Source organism: Adiantum capillus-veneris, chromosome 22 (assembly GCF_014529385.1).
Source record: "Adiantum capillus-veneris isolate H3 chromosome 22, ASM1452938v2, whole genome shotgun sequence".
In the NCBI taxonomy this organism is placed as follows: domain Eukaryota; kingdom Viridiplantae; phylum Streptophyta; class Polypodiopsida; order Polypodiales; family Pteridaceae; genus Adiantum; species Adiantum capillus-veneris.
Window position 1 is genome coordinate 98,874,370 of NC_140952.1, and position 19,425 is coordinate 98,893,794.

The window sequence follows — 19,425 nt, forward strand, 5'->3', positions numbered from 1 at the left end:
CTTCGAAAATACTTTAGCACCCAAAAGTTGGTCAAACAGTTCATTAATCCGTGGAAGAGGAAATTTGTTTTTAATTAATAATTTGTTTAATGCGCGGTAGTCAATTCACAAGCGCATCGAACCATCTTTTTTTTTCACCAACAATACTGGAGCACCAAAAGGACTTTTACTTGGACGAATATGACCTTTATCTAATAATTCTGCTAGTTGTCTCTGAATTTCCTGAGATTCAGAATATGAGACTCGATACGGAGCTCGTGTAGGCGGAGCACTGCCAGGAATGAGATCAATCAGATGATCCACTGGTCTACGAGAAGGTAAGGTGCTCGACAAGTCATCAGGAAAAAGATCCAAGTATGGTTTATAGAATGGTTGCTCAAGGTAAGCTACTGGCTTTGGTGCTGGTTTGGATTGAACTGTATCAACTGTATCATCATCGATGCTACGTATCATTAACAGTGTTGTAGAATTGTCGGGTTTGCGTACCATCCGTTTAACTTGCAATGCAGAAACGACAGTCACCAATTATACACGAAATAAGCCATTCAGAGTAAGAAGCTGGCCACCCTTGCAAAGAGTTTTAGTATGTCCTCGGAAACTGTTCAGAGGGTCATATTGGTATAACCAACATTGACCAAGAATCATATCATAAGTGGATAATGGCATTACTTCAAAAGTGAGACTGTCCCGATAGTCTTGAACGTCAAAGGGCAACTGCTGAACAATTGTGTTACACGTTAAGAATGACCCATTTGCTAACTCAACATCTTACGGTTGAGTACTCTGGACAATAGGTAATTGTAGTCGATGCACAATGTTGGTGCTCACAAAATTATTGGAACATCCGCTATCAACCAAAATGTTAATTGGTTTGCCACGAATGAAGCCAAGGAGACTTAAGACTTGATTAGACAAGTTGCTCGGTATGGGCATAGTATTCTGGGCATTTTTCATTAAAAATGTAGCGACCTTGGAAACGCGAATTGTGTTAACAACACATTTGCCTCTGTCTTGATGTGAAGTAGAATCGGCAAACTGGTCAGAATTAAAAGGTAACATTGTAGGTGTCTCTGCATTAGCGTTTCGTCTCAGGTTAGATGGTTGAGGCCGCTTATCACATTGGAACCAACGATGAGGTCCACCGCAAAGGGTACATAGTCCATCTTTGGAGGGTTGTGAACTGGACTGTTGTGGAGGAGCAACAGAAGTTGACGCTTGATTTTTATATGAACGTCTGTCCCGGTAAGAATTTTGCCGAAATGATTGTCGGCCGCGACGACATCGATTAAAATTAGACCGATCATTTTGAAAATTTGGCCTACTATTCTGCGCTCTCGGACTCCAAACACTAGATCGGGACAAGGAACTAGCAGTTGATTGGGACTGTGAAACATTAGAACCATTATGTGATCTATTGCCTGAATAAGAGACATCACGCTGGTTTTGAAAGGGGACACAGGATCCGCGACCAAATGGGCGATCACCGGCTTGACCAAGCGGAAAGTGATCCCTACAAAAGTCACCTAACCGTTCCACATATGAAATGGCGTCCTCAACTGTAGGGGGGTTTGCCTTATGTACATCATTATGGGTGGGCTCAAGTCCATCAACGAAAAAATGCAATTTATCCTCGGGAGTAATGGTCATTATCTCCAAGTTCAATCGTTGGAATTAAGATATGTAAGCAGCCACAGAGCCTGTTTTCTTTAAGTGGCGTAACGCGGAACACGCATGAAAATCAGCACTTGCTGGCACAAAGGCTTTGCACATTGCGCGCTTGAATTCGGCCCACGTCAATGTTTGTTTTCCTAAGGCAACCCGATTTTGCCACCAAAGAAATGCAGTGTCTTTCAGGAGGCTAGCAGCCAAAGCTACTTTTTTTTGTTCCGTTATGTCAAGGTTATTAAAATAATTGTCCATCTTGAAAATCCATTGATCAATCACCCGCTTATTGCGTCGACCATCGTAAGGTTCAGGGGGTTTGATGTCCACTTTTTTTTAATTAGATTTTGTAATTAATCGAAATAAATATTTAAGTTCGGGATTGTTAACCTCATCAGGTGGATCCAGCATGGCTTGATCTTCACCGCGTACGGAAGATGTAGAATTGCCGTCCTGCTGAGGTGTCGGCTGTGTCAGGGCTTTCACTTCATTTGACAAGGATTGGAGCATAGACTCGAACTGGGCCTGTCGTGAAGCTTGGGCCTCAAACTGTTGCTGAATGGCGGCCAAGAGTGCGGCTCCGTCCACCTGTCCCTGTTGTGTCCCTAAGTCCGACATGACGAGCTCAAAGCTCGTAGCGAGGTGAGGCTAGAAAAGACCAACCTGTAGGTAAAGTAGGCGGTGTGTGCAGTGGCTCCGTGAACTCAGCGAATGCTAGGTCGTCCTCCATAAAATCCTCGATCTCGTCGAGCTCTGGAGTCAATGGAGTGTAATCTGGCACGACTTCCTCTGCGTGGAAAGGAATTAATGTGTGGGAAGTCTGGATCTCGGAGAGGTTATCCACGTAACAAGCTGGAATATGATGTGCGACGAATGGGAAACGAGTCAAAAGGTACTCGTAATGTGGCAACTCTATTTGCTTGCACCGAATGGTAATCCGCCACACTGACCACCTCTGGAACCGAAACGGCGTTGCGAGATGTGCACCAGATACTCTCTTTCGAGAGGGTTCGGAGGTTCGGGAGAGTACATGGGCGACGGAATCCCCTCTAGTACTTCCCGAACAGCCTGCTCTGGAATGGGTGCAGGAATAGGTATAGGCGCAAGGATCTCCGCAATTTCCGGCTCTGGAGAATCTGGAATTAGTATGATGTCGGGTCCCGACGAATCGGAGATGATTATAATCTCGCGGGGAGGAGGATTCTTCTGGCACGTCGTCTACGTATGACAGATACGGAACAGGCACGTCGTATGCGTCATCATCCATGAGAAGGTAAAGTCCGCGACGCGTAGTTTGTGGCCAGAAGAAATAATCGCAAGAAGGCCAGCGTTGCACAGTTTTGTTGTGATGCTGGTTCGTTGCGTGGAATCATTTGTAGCCATGTTGTATAACTTAGTTAAGTTAATGAAACACCTCTTATGACCGGTCACCCAAATTTGGAGCGACTGGGCACTTTAATAAATTATAAGCTTATGAAGGGTCAGGCAGCCAGCGTAAAATAATAACCCTCAGCGTAAAAAAAACTCAGCAACGCTCGTAAGGCAGCCAGCGTGGAAAAATTTTCAGCCAGTGCACAGTAATAGCGAACTCTGCTGTCGCTTGAGGATGTCGCTTGGTGATGTGCTCTACTGCTTGGGAAGAGGTGCGGCGAAAAGGCACAACACTACATGTACCGGTTGTACATACGAGCCTTCGGGTACACACCACACATATATTCTGGGTACGCCACACACTCGCACACACTGCTGTCTGCCCTCTTTATATTCCTTTTTTTTTCCTCTGAATTAAAGAGAACAATTAAGAGTTACCACATACACGTAGGCAATTGGCCACCATCTTTCCTCTGCTGCCATACTACTCACGAGGTGAGGGTTGCGGGAAGGGTAGGCAACGACGAAGCTAGGTAGACGCCAAGTCCAAAGGCCCGGGAAAAATTTTGCTCTGATACCACTGTGAAGAACACGCTTATTATGTGTGTTTATTCATACTTAAACTTAAATGAAAATTGAACTCTGAACAGAACTTGAGAACAAGAGACTCAGAGACTAAATGTTTGATTGATTGAAATGTGTTACAATGGCGTTCTTATATAGAATCTGAAGGGACACAATGAAGAGATGTGACCCTTGGTCAAAAGACATGACCCTAGGCCAATAGTCGTGTCTCTCTGCTGTAGAGTCGTGACCATTCGGCGTAGAGGTGCAGCCATTCGCCGAAGAGGCATGGCTATTCGCCGAATAGATGCGACTCTTGGACGAAGAGGTACATCCTTTCGAGAACAGGGGTCTCTGATCTGGTATGTCTTCGTATCTACAAGAGAACCAGGCAAGAAAGGTAATACAATCATGAAGAACACATCACAATCATGACATGGTTCAGATCCCGATCAATCAGCTTTTGGACACGAAGAATCAATCGAAAAAGCAATTGAAGAAGAGCAAGAAGGGGACTGACTACCCCAGTTACTTGGGCCGTCAATCTTCTTTTGCATCTAGAAGAAAGCAGAAGAACCGTAGCGTCCACAAGCCCCCCCCAATTGTACTCGCGCTCATCCTCTCTCTCCACGTGTCGGCAACACTTTGGAGCATTGGTCAAACCAAAAGGCAAGACCAAAAACTCGTAGTGACCATAACGCGTATGGAAACCTGTCTTAGGAATATCTTCCAGTTTGATCCGTATCTGGTGATAGCCTGATCGCAGGTCTATCTTCGTAAAATACAACGCTCCATGGAGCCGATCTATCAGATCGTCCATGCATGGGAGCGGATACTTGTTCTTGAAAGTGAGCTTGTTCAACCCCTTGTATCCACGCAGAAGTGCATAGTGTTATCCTTCTTTCGAGAAAGTAACACTGGCGCTCCCCACGGAGATTTACTTGGCCGAACAAAACCTCGGTCAAGATAATCTTTCAGCTTCCGTTGAATCTCGTCCTCCTCGGTTTTACTAAACCGATAGGGTTGCTTTGAGAAGGGCTGACTACCAACCACTAACTCATTGCCATGATCTACTCCTCTCGAAGGCGGCAAGCCAGGAGGTAGATCATCAGGAAAAACATCCTTGAAATCAGTCATGATTTCTCGGATAAAGTTGGATTCGTCGGAATCCCCAAGTTCAACAAAAGAACATGAAACATTTTTTACAAAATTCAGCGACAGAAGTACCAAGCACTAATGAATCAAACCAAGCAAATGGTACACATTGATAAAAGTAACATCAGAAGACTTTGTATCATTCTAAAGCAGTAACAACTGGTATTGCAAAACCATTATTTTCAAAATTCTGATTACAAAGCGACACAAATACATAAGGCATGTCCTGCTTAACAAAAACAAGAGAGTGATGTATATAGTCTATATACAATGAGTTTTGTTTATCATAAAACCATGGAATTCCTAAAATAACATATGCTCTGTCCAGGCACATGATGTGGAAATCCAGGTTCTCTTTGTAATCAGCAAGCTCAAGCAACAAATTTGGAACCATCCAGCTCCATACATCCGTATCCTCGCCACGAGCCATCTTCACGCGATACTTATGGTCATTGTCCCACGTCCGCAGGCTCAATTTCTACACCAATTTTACATCCACAAAATTGTGTGAGCTTCCATTATCAAGGAGTCACGTCGTGACCATTGATCTTCCCGGGAAAACGAAGAAGATCGTGTTTATCAAACACTTTGGTGTTAAAAGTACAATTAGTGCATGAAATATGCGCTTAATGATGGATTTCAACTTGAATGACATCAGAGTTACCTGAGATCTCGTGAATCTGAACCGAAGGACGACCTTGCGGTTTCTTTGTCTTCTTCTTGGGACAATCCTTGATTTGGTGACCCGTCTGGCCACATCCGAAGCAAGCCCCCTTCTTCACTGCATCAGCAATTGAAGCATTTTTGGCTTTCTTTTTCTCCTGAGAAGATCTCGGCGGTGATTTGGACTTATGCTGGAATCGGGGTCGCTTCCTCGAAGCGCCCTCACCGGATTGATGGTCTGCAGTTCTTTTCTTCTCATAATTCGCTCCATTTATCAAATGGAACGTCCTGGCCTTTGCCACTGGATCCTCGACGTCAGTCGGGGATTGTCCTTGATTAAGGCCCAACGGTAATCCTCATGCAATCCCAGCAGGTACATGTGCACGGCGTGCGTGGAATCCACCTTGCAGAAGGTGAGCGCTTCTCTGAAAGCTATTGTGTACTTATCAAAAGATAGAGCTTTCATCAAAAGACTTTGTAATTTGGCGTAAGCTTTCAAAGGATCCATTTTGGCGATATCCCTCTTGAATTCCACACAAAAATCAGCCCACGTCGTAGGCTTCGCTGTCATGTCGCCCCGCCAGGTAAGCGCCTTATTGCGCAAATAGAGAGGAATCGTCTGAATCCTCCGTTTATCATGCTCCCCATGGAGGTCAAAATACGTGGTCCACTGATGCAACCAATTATTTACAGCCAATTCCGTACATTCTTTCTCCTCCCCAAAGAAATTTGTAGTTTTGTACGGAATCGTGACAGTTGGACCACCCTGTGAACGCCCAAAAGCAGCAATCTGCGTTCGTAATTGCTAGAGATGGGTTTCACCATCGGAAATACGCGCAGTCATCGACTGGGCCATATTTTCCAGAGTGCTAAGTCGGGAACTAAGCCCTTGCACGACCCCTTCGAGAGAGAAGCCAAGCGAATGTTCATCATAAAGTTCGCGTTTTCCAGAGTAGTAACACGCTAGTCAAAGCTCTGAAAAGTACTTGTAATCCATGTGTAGAGAGCATGAGTGAATGAATTTGAACATTACATGGCGTATCGTCACGCTGCACATCCGAGCTAGAGGAATCCATGATAAAGTGCGTGAAAAACTAGAAGTTTCACGCGAAACTGGGTCTTTTCTGCACTTGTTGATCAAGAGAAATTGAACTCCGAAGAGCGCTATGCGTCGACGTACGCATCCGAAGGCAAGGAGGTGATGGCGGGAGCGCGGGAGCGCGAGCAAGTGAGAGGGAGGAGCAGTAGAGAGGAACAAAGGGCTGTTTCTCTGCAAGGAAATTCACTCTCTGTAAGTGACCTTTTTTTTGCGGTTTTATACTCTCTTAAAAACTCAAAATGTCCGGGCCCTTTTTTTTTAAAAAAAATTCAAGTGTCCTTGGCCACTTCAATAAAAGGCCACTTAGTAGAGTGAAAAAAAAACAAGGCAACGTGCTATTTTATAACAGGGCAAGGCCTAAAGGCTAGCAGCGTTAAAAAAAATCAGCGAGGGCTGCAAGTGCTGCCAACGGGTGGAGAGAGGATGAGCGCGAGTACAATTGGGGGGGCTTGTGGACGCTTGTGCCACACACGCGACAAGCATTCAAGCGAAAAGCCACGCTGTCTCTTCCCTCCACGTCCCTTGCTTGCAGGAGAGAGGTACTCTCTCTCTCTCTCTCTCTCTCTCTCTCTCTCTCTCTCTCTCTCTCTCTCTCTCTCTCTCTCTCTGTGTTGCAACTGCATACAGAGAAACATAGAGAGTCAGAGTATGCTGGATTTGATAAGTTTTCTGAAAATTTGACAACCACAATGTTTAATTCTCTGATTTTTCATCGAAAATCAATAATCCCACCAGTCAAATTGCTAATTTTTGTCAAAAAACAGCCAAAAGACATATTAAATTCCACCTGCACCCACGCTAATGAGAAGAAAAACAATTAATTAAATAGCCAATTCATCAAAAATTGCATGAAATAAAGACTATCCGACTTAAACCAATCTATAGGTGTGCACACAGTCCATCCCGTAGCCAGGCCAGCTCTGATACCATGAAACGAACTCAAGGAGTGGATCTCCCGCCTACATGGACCTCCTACAGACACGCGCCGGACGAACCACCCGACCATAGCCACCATCCGGCAGCTCCCCCGTGCTGGGGCCAACGTCCGAGGACGTAGGCGTGCACCTGTAAGACCGAGCCCATACCACTCGGCCTCACCTCCTCGAGGTGACCTCGCACACTCCTAGCCTCGCAGGCTAACCACTAGCACTCTGCCAGTGGGGGTCGATAACTGCAAATGAGGCCTTGGCCTCCCTTTTATAATAATGGCCTGCCACACTGGCCGTGTTCACACTACGTCCGCCCGGACACTGGACGCCCATCCCGACGGCGTCTGGGCTAGATCCCCTCTCCTAAGAGTTGGACATAACAGTTCATAAGCTCTTGCATAGTAGGGACTTGCTTGGAAAGACAATATTCCTGCAATGGTGATGGTAGTCCAATGGTGTAGCGCTCACATTGGTCCTCCAAGGAAATGAACTTAAAGAAGGACACCGTAAGGTACATGTCGAGAAACCTTTGGTGGCAAGCATTTTCAAGTAGCCCCACTCTGCCAATATCCACATTTCAAACATAAAAGTCATGTAACTACGTGCAAAAACTGTCTTGAAAGCTTGCCAGGTCCTTGGAGCATGTGGTTGTATCGCGATTGAACTCCACCATTGCATAGCATTATCTTTAATGCTTTAAGAAATCCTGCTGCTCCAGAAATCTTGGATTCTTTTGTATAGTCCCCCAAAGCATAGATGTTGTCGAATTGCTGTAGGAACTGCAATGCTTTCTTCCGATCTTTCACCCCGAAAAAAGTGAAAAATTTGACTGTCATGCCGCCATCCTTGAAATCTTTGGGTTGGTTAGGCGCATATCCCGGGTATGGATAATAAGGGTATCCATATGGGCTCCAACCATTGAAGCCTGGTGGCGGTGGTGGTGGTGGAGGTGGGGGCAATGGCAGTGGCAAAGGCGGTTGCACTGGATCAGGGTCAGATGGCTGCACCATATTCCTAAAGAATCCCCAGATCGGAACAGACGGCTAAGAAGGTTGCCGGTTGGAAGCTCTCGTACTTTTCGGTGCCGGAGGGGGAGGTACCACCTGGGGCATCAGAGGGGGTAACATGTAGTTCAAAAATTGTTGAAAACTCCACAGCATGGAAAGATTCTGTTGTGGATGCCGCAAAAGAACGTCGTGAAGCTCGTCGAGCAGAAACTGCAAATATTCTGTTGAATCCATGAATGCCATATGGCGTCTTGGGTTCTTTATGGCTTATGCCCTGTAAGACAGAGCGATGAAGACGGGAGTCTGGGATCGGGACTCGAAGATTCTCAAATAAAATTCCAGTAGTCTCTGGTTTGCACTGTCTGCTCTTTTGTAGGACCTGTATGCTTTCAAAAAAGCACACGCTTGATGCTCTGATACCACTGTCACAAGATGGGCACCTGAACTAAAAGAGAGAGATGACACGCGACACGGAGTGGCAGAATTCCACCCCAGAGAGTATCGGCCCCAAATCTCGGCACCCCTTTCGATATTTCTTTATATTGCAGCAACACAATACAAGCCGGTACTCCTGACTCTGCACCTTCTCTAGGAAGCATGCCAGAGAATGAGCCCATGGCCTCATATTTAAAGGCCCTAGGCCCAAAAGCAATTTACATGAAAAGCCTTCAAACTCAAAAGCATCTGGTCCAAAAGCAATGCCCAAAAGTTGTCAGCGTAATTCACAAGATGGGCACCTGAACTAAAAGAGAGAGACGACACGCGACACGGAGTGGCAGAATTCCACCCCACGGCCCCAAACCTCGGCATCCCTTTCGATATTTCTTTATATTGCAGCAACACAATACAAGCCGGTACTCTAGACTCTGCACCTTTTCTAGGAAGCATGCCAGAGAATGAGCCCATGGCCTCATATTTAAAGGCCCTAGGCCCAAAAGCAATTTACATGAAAAGCCTTCAAACTCAAAAGCATCTGGTCCAAAAGCAATGCCCAAAAGTTGTCAGCGTAATTTATAAAAATCCGTACAACTGCCGCCACGTCAACATGTCAACGCAATTTCCGGAGCGTCCATATTGTTGCCACGTCATCAGCTATGCAAGTCTGTGTGTGTGTGTGTGTGTGTGTGTGTGTGTGTGTGTGGGGGGGGGGGGGGGGGGGGGGGGGGTCCTACTTTATTTTAATCCCTTCATGTCACTTCGGCCCCATCGAACGGGGTCCCATAAGCAGGTAGGACTTCTTCTGTTGTTGCTTGTTCTTCCTAGGTTTAAGGCCCCTCCGCCGTGATCTAAAGGTTGACTCTGCTCTTCAGTGACTTGACACGTTAGCAGTTTGTGACAGCTGCATCATTTTTAAAAGGAAATGCTCGAACATGGTGGTCCACTCTTCTTTTGAGGAAAGAAGCCCCAATCAAGTGATTGAAATTGAAACGGCTCTTTATTTCTTCTCGGTTGACTTGGGAGTATGAACGAGATGTAAGAACTGCTTGGAACCATCTTCGGATGACCGAGGGAGATTCTTTGAATGTATATTGCGAGAGGTTTTGGGATTCTTTTCTACCGACCTCTTCATTTAAGAAGGTCACCTTTAAGGAACAGATTGAGTTGTTTTGTTGCGGACTCCCTACAGAGATCCGAGATTACTGCCTTGAACAAAAGTCTGACTCTATTCAAGAATTAAAAAGTCATGCAAAACGGGGGTTCTCGATACATTCGGGGAATTTGACCTATCCCACTCATGAAATCTTGATTCAAAGGACCAAACAGACGTCGAACAATGAAAAAAGAAAGAAAAAAGAACCCCCAGGAAAAGAAAGATACACGACCCCGATTGACTCTCAGAGAAAGGGCTAACGATCTCAAAGAGGGAAAGTGTTTTGGTTGCGGGGAACAAGGGCACATCTCCGCAAAGTGCCCCATAAAAGCCACAAAAAGGACAAACTGAAGACAGGCAAGAGAGTTCTAGAGCAGCAAAGGAACATGGCAGAATAGGCAAGATGAAAGCAGGATTGGTACCGGATTGTCACGTGCACATCTAACCCTATGTGCATGTGGACAACCTATCTCAGGTCTAGGGTTCAGGTCAGCTTAGGAAGTGTTCTAGCACCTTTGTGAGCCTGTGAACAGGCCGTGCATGTCCAAGCACTTAGAGTAGTAGCATATCCTCTAATTGCACACCCAGTACCACCCAGCATATGCATTGTTGACCAATTCCATGAGGTCGTGGGCTATAGGAGACTGCTTGACCAAGTTTTCCTCAGCAATATAGGCAGGCATGGGGCGCCCAGTTTTAGCAAAAGAAGCAGAAGAAGCAGAAGAAGTTCTAGCAACTTGCAGTGCACCTTCTCAGCAAGACCGACAAAGAGCCTAGCATTTTCAGCCAACAAGATCCTCTGGCGTTTTCTATAGCAGATCAGCCCCAACGTTTTTTGGCATTTTCTTGTAGCAGATCAAGCCTAGCATTTGCAGTTTCAAGACGTCAGATCAGCCAAGCACATCAGCATTTTCAGCTTTCAGCCCTTAGCACAGCAGATTCAGCCCCTAGCCTCGCAGATCTCAACTACCCACAACAGATCCTTGCCGTACCGTCGAGTCAGCCAGTGTTTACAGTTTCAGCCCGCTGTTTTCAGTTTTCAGCAACTGCGTTTTCAGCGCATTGTCGTCAAGTCATCATCATCGCCATCCTCACCGACATAGTGTCAGAGGTCAGCCGAAAGTCAGCGTTTTGCTGATTTCAATATTTCAGCCCTAGCGTTTTCAGCCCATCCTCGGCGCCGTCATCATTGTCGTCGACATCGTCAGCAAGTCCATTGCATCTAGACCATTGTACCAGATTTGTGCAATCTATAGCATAGACCTCTCTCGCCATAGAGAGGGGGGCCCTTGGAGGAGGGTTTCAGAACCGTCTGGTGTCGTATTCTTCTCTCTCTCTCTCTCTCTCTCTCTCTCTCTCTCTCTCTCTCTCTCTCTCTCTCTCTCTCTCTCTCTCAGCACCTTCATTCACAGTAGCATTCACTTTGTTTGTGATCATTGCATTCTCTCTCTAAAGAACGGAAGGCTCTCCCTTCCGTAAGTAAAAGGAACCCTTGAGCACAGTTCGGAGCACTCATCTTGAGCAATATCAACATTCACTTCTGCTGCATCTTACATTGGTATCAGAGCTTTGGCAGTGTTCTGTATTACTCAAGGAAAGAACCACAAGAAATTTTCTGCTTGTTGCGGTCACAAGTAACCCAAGTCCACATGGACGTGTCGATTCCTAATCGTGTTTTTGAAGAGTGTCAGGTAACCCAAGAAAGAAGGGCTTGTCCAGCCTCCCCTTGTTCCTCTATTACTCATTGAGAGCGGACCGTGCACTTAGCGGCCGGCCAATCAACATGAGGTGGGAAAAAGCAACTTTGGTGTGAGCGCAAGGCCGCCAAGGGTGAGCCCGCGGGGAAGAGTCAAGTTCGGGTAAGAGAAAAGCCTTCTCAAACACCGATTGCAAGCTACAGAACCTCAAGAACCCAAGAACCTCAAGAACCCAAGTTCCTCGAGAACTTAAGTACCCAAGATCTCAGTGTATGGTCATCACCCAAAGCGAAATGGATACTTTGCGTGAAGGTGATGAGAGTGGAGGTGGTGGCGAAGAATTTTCCCCACCACTTCTTTTCCGACCCTCCCCCTCCCCATCTACACCTGTACCAAATCCTATGGAGGCTTTGGTCAAGTCGATGATGGACATGATGCTACAACATGAGACACAACGCGCCACCTTGAATCCTGAGCGTGATCAAGCGCGCTTTGGGGCCGAAGAAATAAAGGCAGTCTTGGATCGCGAGCACGAAGAAAGAAAGGCAGCTATGGAGCTTGAGCGTGAGCAAGCACGCGAAGCTCAATGCAAAATGGCCGAAGAAAGGCGAGCGGCCTTGGGGAGTGTGAGGTGCAGAGAGATCAACGCATGCAAGAGTTGGTCCTATAGGTACTCACCTCGAAGTCCGAGCCGGTCAAAGATGTGGGCAATTCATCAAGTAGCACAAGCAGAGATGTGGACTCCAACAATCCAATCACTGAGAAGTTGACGTTCAGTAAGTACGACGATAAGATGGATACTAATGTTATTCATTCTTGGTTGCATCAATTTAATGCTTACTTTGCGACAACTAAGAAAACACAAAATAGCAAAGTTTTGACCGCAGCCAAGTATCTTTCCGGTGATGCCATAAATGGTATCACGCATGGCAAGAGGCACAATTGGCCGCGCACCTAGAGGAAGCCGAAGAAGGCATGCCCATTTCTTTCAATTGAGCTGACTTCCAAGACAAGCTCAAGGCGCAGTTTATGCCACCTCAGTACCTAGCGCGGTTGAGAGTCGATCGACGCAGTCTCAAGCAAAATGATATGCCAATTATGTCTTTCTCTAATCGTGTTTTGCAGCTCGGCACTCAATTATGCAAATTGGATGATAAGCGCAAAGAGGCATTCCTTTTTGAGTTGGACGAGTATATCAAGTTTGATGTCGAAGTACTCGGTCCAATAGATCTCAAACAGGAGATGAAACACAACAAAGGAAAGCCTAAGGAGAACAAGTCTTCTCACAGTACCTCTTAGACTCCTCAGAACCCACACAACAGTAAGAACGATAAGAACAGTAACTCTTCTAGCCAATCTTCCTCTAATCCTTCGGAAAAGAACTCTCAAAATGACTCTAAGGGTAAAGCTAAAACACCTGCTAAACCTAAGCCAACCCCGGATGAAAAAGCCGCACAAGGGATTATAGGAGGATACATAACGCCAAAAGAACAAGTCATTTATGCTAAGAAAGGTCAATGTTATCAATGTCACATCAAAAGTCATATTAAGAAGGCTTGTCCTAAGACAGCACCACCGAAAGAACCCAAAGCACCGACAGCTACCACAAGCACTTTAGTGAACCAATCTGAGTCTACACATGTTTCTGACACACACATTGATGAGTCTCTGTTTAAATGTTACGATCATGTGAAGGGTCAGCGTTTTGTCATATTGTTTGATTCAGGTAATATGCATGATGTGATTGGTGCCTCTTGTAGAGAGAGCCCACCTAGAGGTTAGCCAGACAACTCCTCTCGAGGTGTCGGACTTCGCTCCCGATATGGACTCTCTCATTACGCAAGAGAGCCTTGATGTGTTATTCACTGCTCAACAAGCGTCCTTCCGTAGAAAATTTGTCGTGTCTCCTCTCTTAGGATGTGATATGATTTTGGGCATTAGATGGTTTCGTGAGCCAACCCTCTCATTGATTGGGCAGACAATACTCTCAATCTAAATGCCAAAAGTGACTCTCCCATGATCATTCATAATGAGGAGGGTCTATATTCTTTACCTCTCATTTTTTATGTGCAGGTGAAGCGTGAATTACAAAGAGGAGCACAAGCGGCATTCATCTATGCCTCTCCACTTACCCAGAGCATTAAGGCTCCAAACAAGTATTCAGCTCGTTTACCAAGTATGAGCACCTCTATTTGCAGGATGATCTTCCACCCTGTCTCCCTCCCGAGCGACCGGAGGACCATCGCATCGAACTCACAGAGGGGGCATAGCCAGTCAGTAAGGCTCCCTACCGTTTGAACAAAACTCAGGAAGAAGAGTTAGAGCGGCAACTCACAGAGTTGGTGGCCAGAGGATTCATACGTCCTAGTGTTAGTCCTTTTGCTGCTCCTATCTTATTTGTCCGCAAGAAGGATGGTTCGTCTCGTTTGTGTGTTGATTACAGGGCGTTGAACAAAATGACCGTCAAGAACAAGTTTCAGACGCCTCGCATTGAGTATATCCTTGATAGGCTCAATGGGGCAAAGGTTTTTAGTAAGGTCGATCTCAAAAGTGGATACCATCAGGAAAGGGTATTCAAAGGCGACTACCATCAGGTCAGGGTATTCAAAGGCGACATCTACAAGACCGCTTTTCGCACAGAGCAAGGGCAATGAGAGTATGTGGTTATGCCTTTTGGATTGATAGGTGTCATGGGTACATTTAACCATCTCATGGTAGGCCGTTTCGGCGATATGGTTGGTGTATGTGTGTTCATCTTTCTTGATGATATTCTCATTTTTTATGCATCGTGGGAACAACATGAAAAGGATGCAAAAAGGGTTTTGACCCGTTTGGATGAGTGTCAGATGTACATTGCAGGTAAGAAATCTGAGTTTTTTCTCACTGAAGTTACTTATCCGGGTTATATCATTTCTGCAGAAGGCGTCAAGCTAGATCCCGCGAAGGTAGAACAAGTACGTAATTGGGATTTGCGGAGCAGAGATCGTCTCTCTTGGAGACTCTTTTGAAGAAGTTTCGAGAGCTTTTGGAGCGGCTTGGAAGAAGCGGAGATTGGAGCTCAAGAGAGGGGCATGAAAGTTCTTTTTGAGGAGCACATTTACACGAATTAAAGCTTGGAGCCCATTTCATATGGACCTCTTTGTGCAGAGTTTGTGGAGCGGCTTGGGGATTGCGCCGCCACCCATTGGAGTACGAGAAGGAAGCCAGATTTCCAGATCTTGTACGAGCAACATGGCCCCCCCTTGCTCGAGCGCCAGCAACATCAACCAAAACCAGCAGAAGGCTATGGATAGCAGATCGACCACCATCCAATTAGCGGCCTATGCACCGGCGAAGTTCTCAAGAAAACCATCGATTTGTTTGGCTCGAGATTGTGAAGCCAAAAGCAAATGCACGAGTTTGCTAGAGGACGACGGCAAAGGCAAGCTTGACAAGGACGGCAGTACCAGTACTCAATTAGCTGCCTTGGTACCCACGACGTCCGACAGCAGTTGTTATAAATATGACACGACGCTTTGTTGGCTCGGGAGTTTGAAGCCAAAGGCAGAAGCAGGAACTCACAAAGAGACAAAGGCAAAGGCAAGTTGAACAAAGATAACAGTGATATAGATTTGACAGAGGAGATAGGCATGGCACACGTGGTGGCAACCACAGTGGCCATGACACCAGATTTCTAGTCAAGAGGCAGTTGTCGCCATTAGCTTTAGCCTGAGAGAGGTTTGTGAGTGGCAGAGAGGGGCAAGCAGTGCTCCCTATAATTAATTTGGACTCCTGTGTTTGAGTTGAAGTTACCGATGTTTGAACCCGTGGGTCAGAGTTCAAGACACATGCATCTGGCAGGGAACCAATCAAACGTATCTAAAATATTATGGATGAGTGCACCAATCCATTGTTGTTGGTCGGGACTATGGACAAGATGTGTTTCAAAGTTCATTGTCTCGAAGTATTTGGACCTGATGTGTCCACAATTCACGAATGGGGATTCTTGGACGTAGTGTGTCAAAGTCGACGATGCAGAAGCGTAGAGACCAAGGGGAGAAAGCACGCGCGCACGAGAGAGAGAGAGAGAGAGAGAGAGAGAGAGAGAGAGAGAGTCTCCTGAACCAACCAACCTTGGCAAATGAATAATTGATACGATGTACAATGGGGGCAAGGGGTTAAGGCACTCCAATTGTGAAGTGATCTAAGGTAACTTGCCCCAAAGCAATCTCTCTCGTCTCAAAACACAAGTACTTGCCTGAGAGTAACATATATTGCTAGTGAGTCATAATCTGAAGAAAGAGGTGAAAGTCAGCTACATTCCTTGTCTACAAACCTCTTGCAGTGATAGGAGATCGAAATGCAGTTCACGAACAAACAATACTTGGGAGACATGCACTCTTCCTCTGAAGTCTGCAATACGTTCCACAGGCCCCTCACATGTATAGGGACCAATGAGTTGTCTCTTAAGACTACCTTATCGTCACATGGCCTAGAGTCACATAGTAAATCACAAGAAATCACGTCCTTGGTAGCACCATTGTCAATGGCCCATAGTAAACCAAGTTGCCGCAAGAAAAACCTGACTTACAATCAGAGCTCTGGCAGCCAAAGATAAATCATAAAAGACCAATGGCAAAGCTTCCTCTTGATAGACTCCAAGACCGGCTAAAACTGCTGCTCAAGTTATACATTAATGCCGATATGACAACCCAAATATCTACAGATCTAACCTCATGCCAACCAAGTGACATGGTCGTGCACTCCCCACTAACTGATCCTGCGCTTCCCACCGGCAGTCCTCAACTTCAACCAGAAAACCAAATGAATTGAGCCGGTTAATAAGAGCACCACTGGCCAAGCAAAAGGTGCCCATAGAGTGTCCAAGATATGTGGGAACTCTCTCTCTCTCTCTCTCTCTCTCTCTCTCTCTCTCTCTCTCTGAGTATAGACCCACTCTCAACATGACATCCTATCTCCCTATTTAATGTAATGAGCAATCATCAATTTTAATTGGAACTCTTATGATTCATATGAGTTTCGCCGAGCTATAGTTTTTCATTCCATGTACTTTCTTTTTATGCAATGTAAAATGAATGTACTTGATTGGTCGTACATTGATTGGTCCTGTAGGACTACTTCAGCCTCCACAGGACGTTCATACAACTTTTTTAAACTTTCCTTCCGCTCTCTCTCAATAAAAAATTTATTAACACACGCACACACAGACACAAGCACATACCCCAAAAAAAAAAACACACGCACAAGCACACACACAGATGCCCAAACGTCGTTTTTCCTGGCATGTAGATCTTGCAACTCTGTAGTATTAGCTACGGATCTCGTTGTGTGAGGGGTGTGTGTGTGTGTGTGTGTGTGTGTGTGTGTGTGAGAGAGAGAGAGAGAGAGAGCACCTGAGTTTACAAGAAGTTGAGCCTCCATGCGCCTGTAGTGATCGCGAAGGGATGTAGTGAGCGAGGAGATATCTTCGCAGGCAGGCGTATATGGGTATTTGTCATAGAATTTGGCCAAGTAAGCTCGGGTGATTGGCACCAGGCCCGCCGTGCTCGCCATCGCCCCCTTGCTGCTGCAGTTCAGCTGCTTCCGATCGCGACAGAGAGCGGGGGAGGGAGGGAGGGGGGGGGAGCGCTTTTGAGACGTAGCATATTCTCAACGACACTAATAATGTACTTTTACAAAAATACATAAAATGCTTTTTCTTTTTAGGATGTGTTTGATTTAGTTCAAAAAATTCTATTTTTACTTGGTTAGCCTAAGCCCTCCAAAGCATCGACGTAACTTCATTGGATTCAAAAAAAACTAGAGTGCTTTGTTAGCCTCATTTGTATTGGATTGAAGTGATTTCAGGTAAGAGAAACAAGAACCTAGAAGAGAAAAGCTTGGGGAGAGAGAGAGAGAGAGAGAGAGAGAGAGCGCTTGCGTTTTCTTTTCCACAAATCCTATTACCTTAAGATGACATGGTCTTGTGTTTACAATGCAACAATCTTGATGTCTCAATTTTTATATGTCTAAATATATCCTTAGCTTTTAAATTGTATTAATTCTTCGATTCAATCTCGCTCTATTTTATTTTATGCATTCTTGTCATTTGTGTAAGTATGGTTGTGTCATTGAAGATTTAACAAGAGTATATATCCCTAGAGAATACTCTTGTTGAATCTTCAAATGTTGCTCTTGTTGACATCCCGGAATCAGACGCCATTCTGGATAGGAAGCTCCTCAAGCACTTTTGGTGCTTTCTCAAATGCACCAGATTTGGCATACATCCAAGACAGTGACAAGCACGATATCTTTTTACAATACCCTCTGACTAACAATATAATTATGAATTTTTGTGCCCACATCAGCATCTTGCATAGAGCCGCATGCCTTCAAGATGCATCAGTAGGTCATTGCATCTGGAGAGAGGCGCTCGCTTCGCATCTGCTAAAACCAGACTAGAGCTTTCTCTTGTGGGGAAAATCCTGCAATTAGTGCATTCCAAGAGTCCACACTCCAGATAGGAAGTTGAAAATAGTCTAGAGCTTTCTGGCCCTGCTCTTGTGGTGCATATCCTGTGACCAATGGATTGCAAGAGATGCCATTCCCATCATTCAATGCATCTGACATGCAACATTTCATGCAAAATGGTCATCAAGAACATGCCTAGGTCGTATTGCATCTAAGAAAAAAAAAACTTTCAGAGCTTCCTTGCCTGCTCTTGCTTGGCATATCCACGAATAAAAGCACTCCAAGAGACTTTGTTTGGTGAGAAACCCTCACTTTTCATATGGTTAAAATAGCCGAGAGCTGCCTCGCCACAACCCTGTCGATCAGCATGCTCCAAAAGGCGACTATTCGTAGAAAAAGCTCATCCAGAACTTTAGGTAGTTCCGTGAGGGCACCACATTCGGCATACATATTGATCAAATCACCACTAAGCATGATATTCCCCTCAAACGGCCATGACTAGCAATTACATCATGAATTGTCAAAACCCATGTGAAGGTCTTGCATAAGGTGACCAACTTTCAAGGTGCAAGCTTGGGTGAATGCATTTGGAAAAATGCCTTTTCTTTGCACATATCCTACTATCAATACACTCCAAGTGATGAGATTCTAGAGATTATGGCCGTAAAGAACTTTTCATCATTCTCCAATAGTCTCTAACTAGCAATCTCATTGAGAAATCTCTTAGTCCCAAGCACATTGTCTCTCTGATGTCAAGGTGCAAGCATGTGTGAATGCATTTGAACTAAAGAAAGGATTTCCCTTCGTGTTTGGTTAAAACATCCCAGAGCTTCCTTGCCATAGCCATGTTTTTGACTCGTCGTCATGCTCTTCGTGTCTACGCTTGATTTGTGTTGCGAGTATTGCTTCTTCCTTGGAGTTATTAGTGGATTTTTTGCCTCTCTGTGGATATTTTTTGGCACCACAATTGGCATACACATCAACCAACGTACACACTCACCAGTATGATCCTAAATATGCAACTTTTTGATGTGAAGCAACACAACTCACTTTTGACTTGGTGCACCAGCTTTAGTTCACATGCATGAAGACCATGATGAGGACTCAATCACTTTCAATTTGTGCTTTTTGAAGTGCACCACACTTGGCACACATATCGACTTACACAATGCCAAGCCCGACATCTCTTTTCAAGAGCATTTTGATAGAGCCACATGACTTCAAGATGCACACGTAG

The 19,425-nt window shown here is 45.4% G+C and overlaps 1 protein-coding gene across 3 annotated transcripts in view; it reads right to left on the reverse strand.

Moving 5' to 3' along the window:
• LOC147429886 (retinal-binding protein) overlaps positions 1-17,371 on the reverse strand; it is a 139,056-nt gene extending 121,685 nt beyond the window's left edge. For all 3 annotated transcript variants that reach the window (XM_086496085.1, XM_086496082.1, XM_086496084.1), the window contains exon 1: positions 17,132-17,371. In XM_086496085.1, coding sequence (XP_086352211.1) covers positions 17,132-17,291 — 160 coding nt within the window. In that variant the 5' untranslated portion in view covers positions 17,292-17,371. The remainder of the gene's footprint in view (positions 1-17,131) is intronic.
• Positions 17,372-19,425: the final 2,054 nt, after the last annotated feature.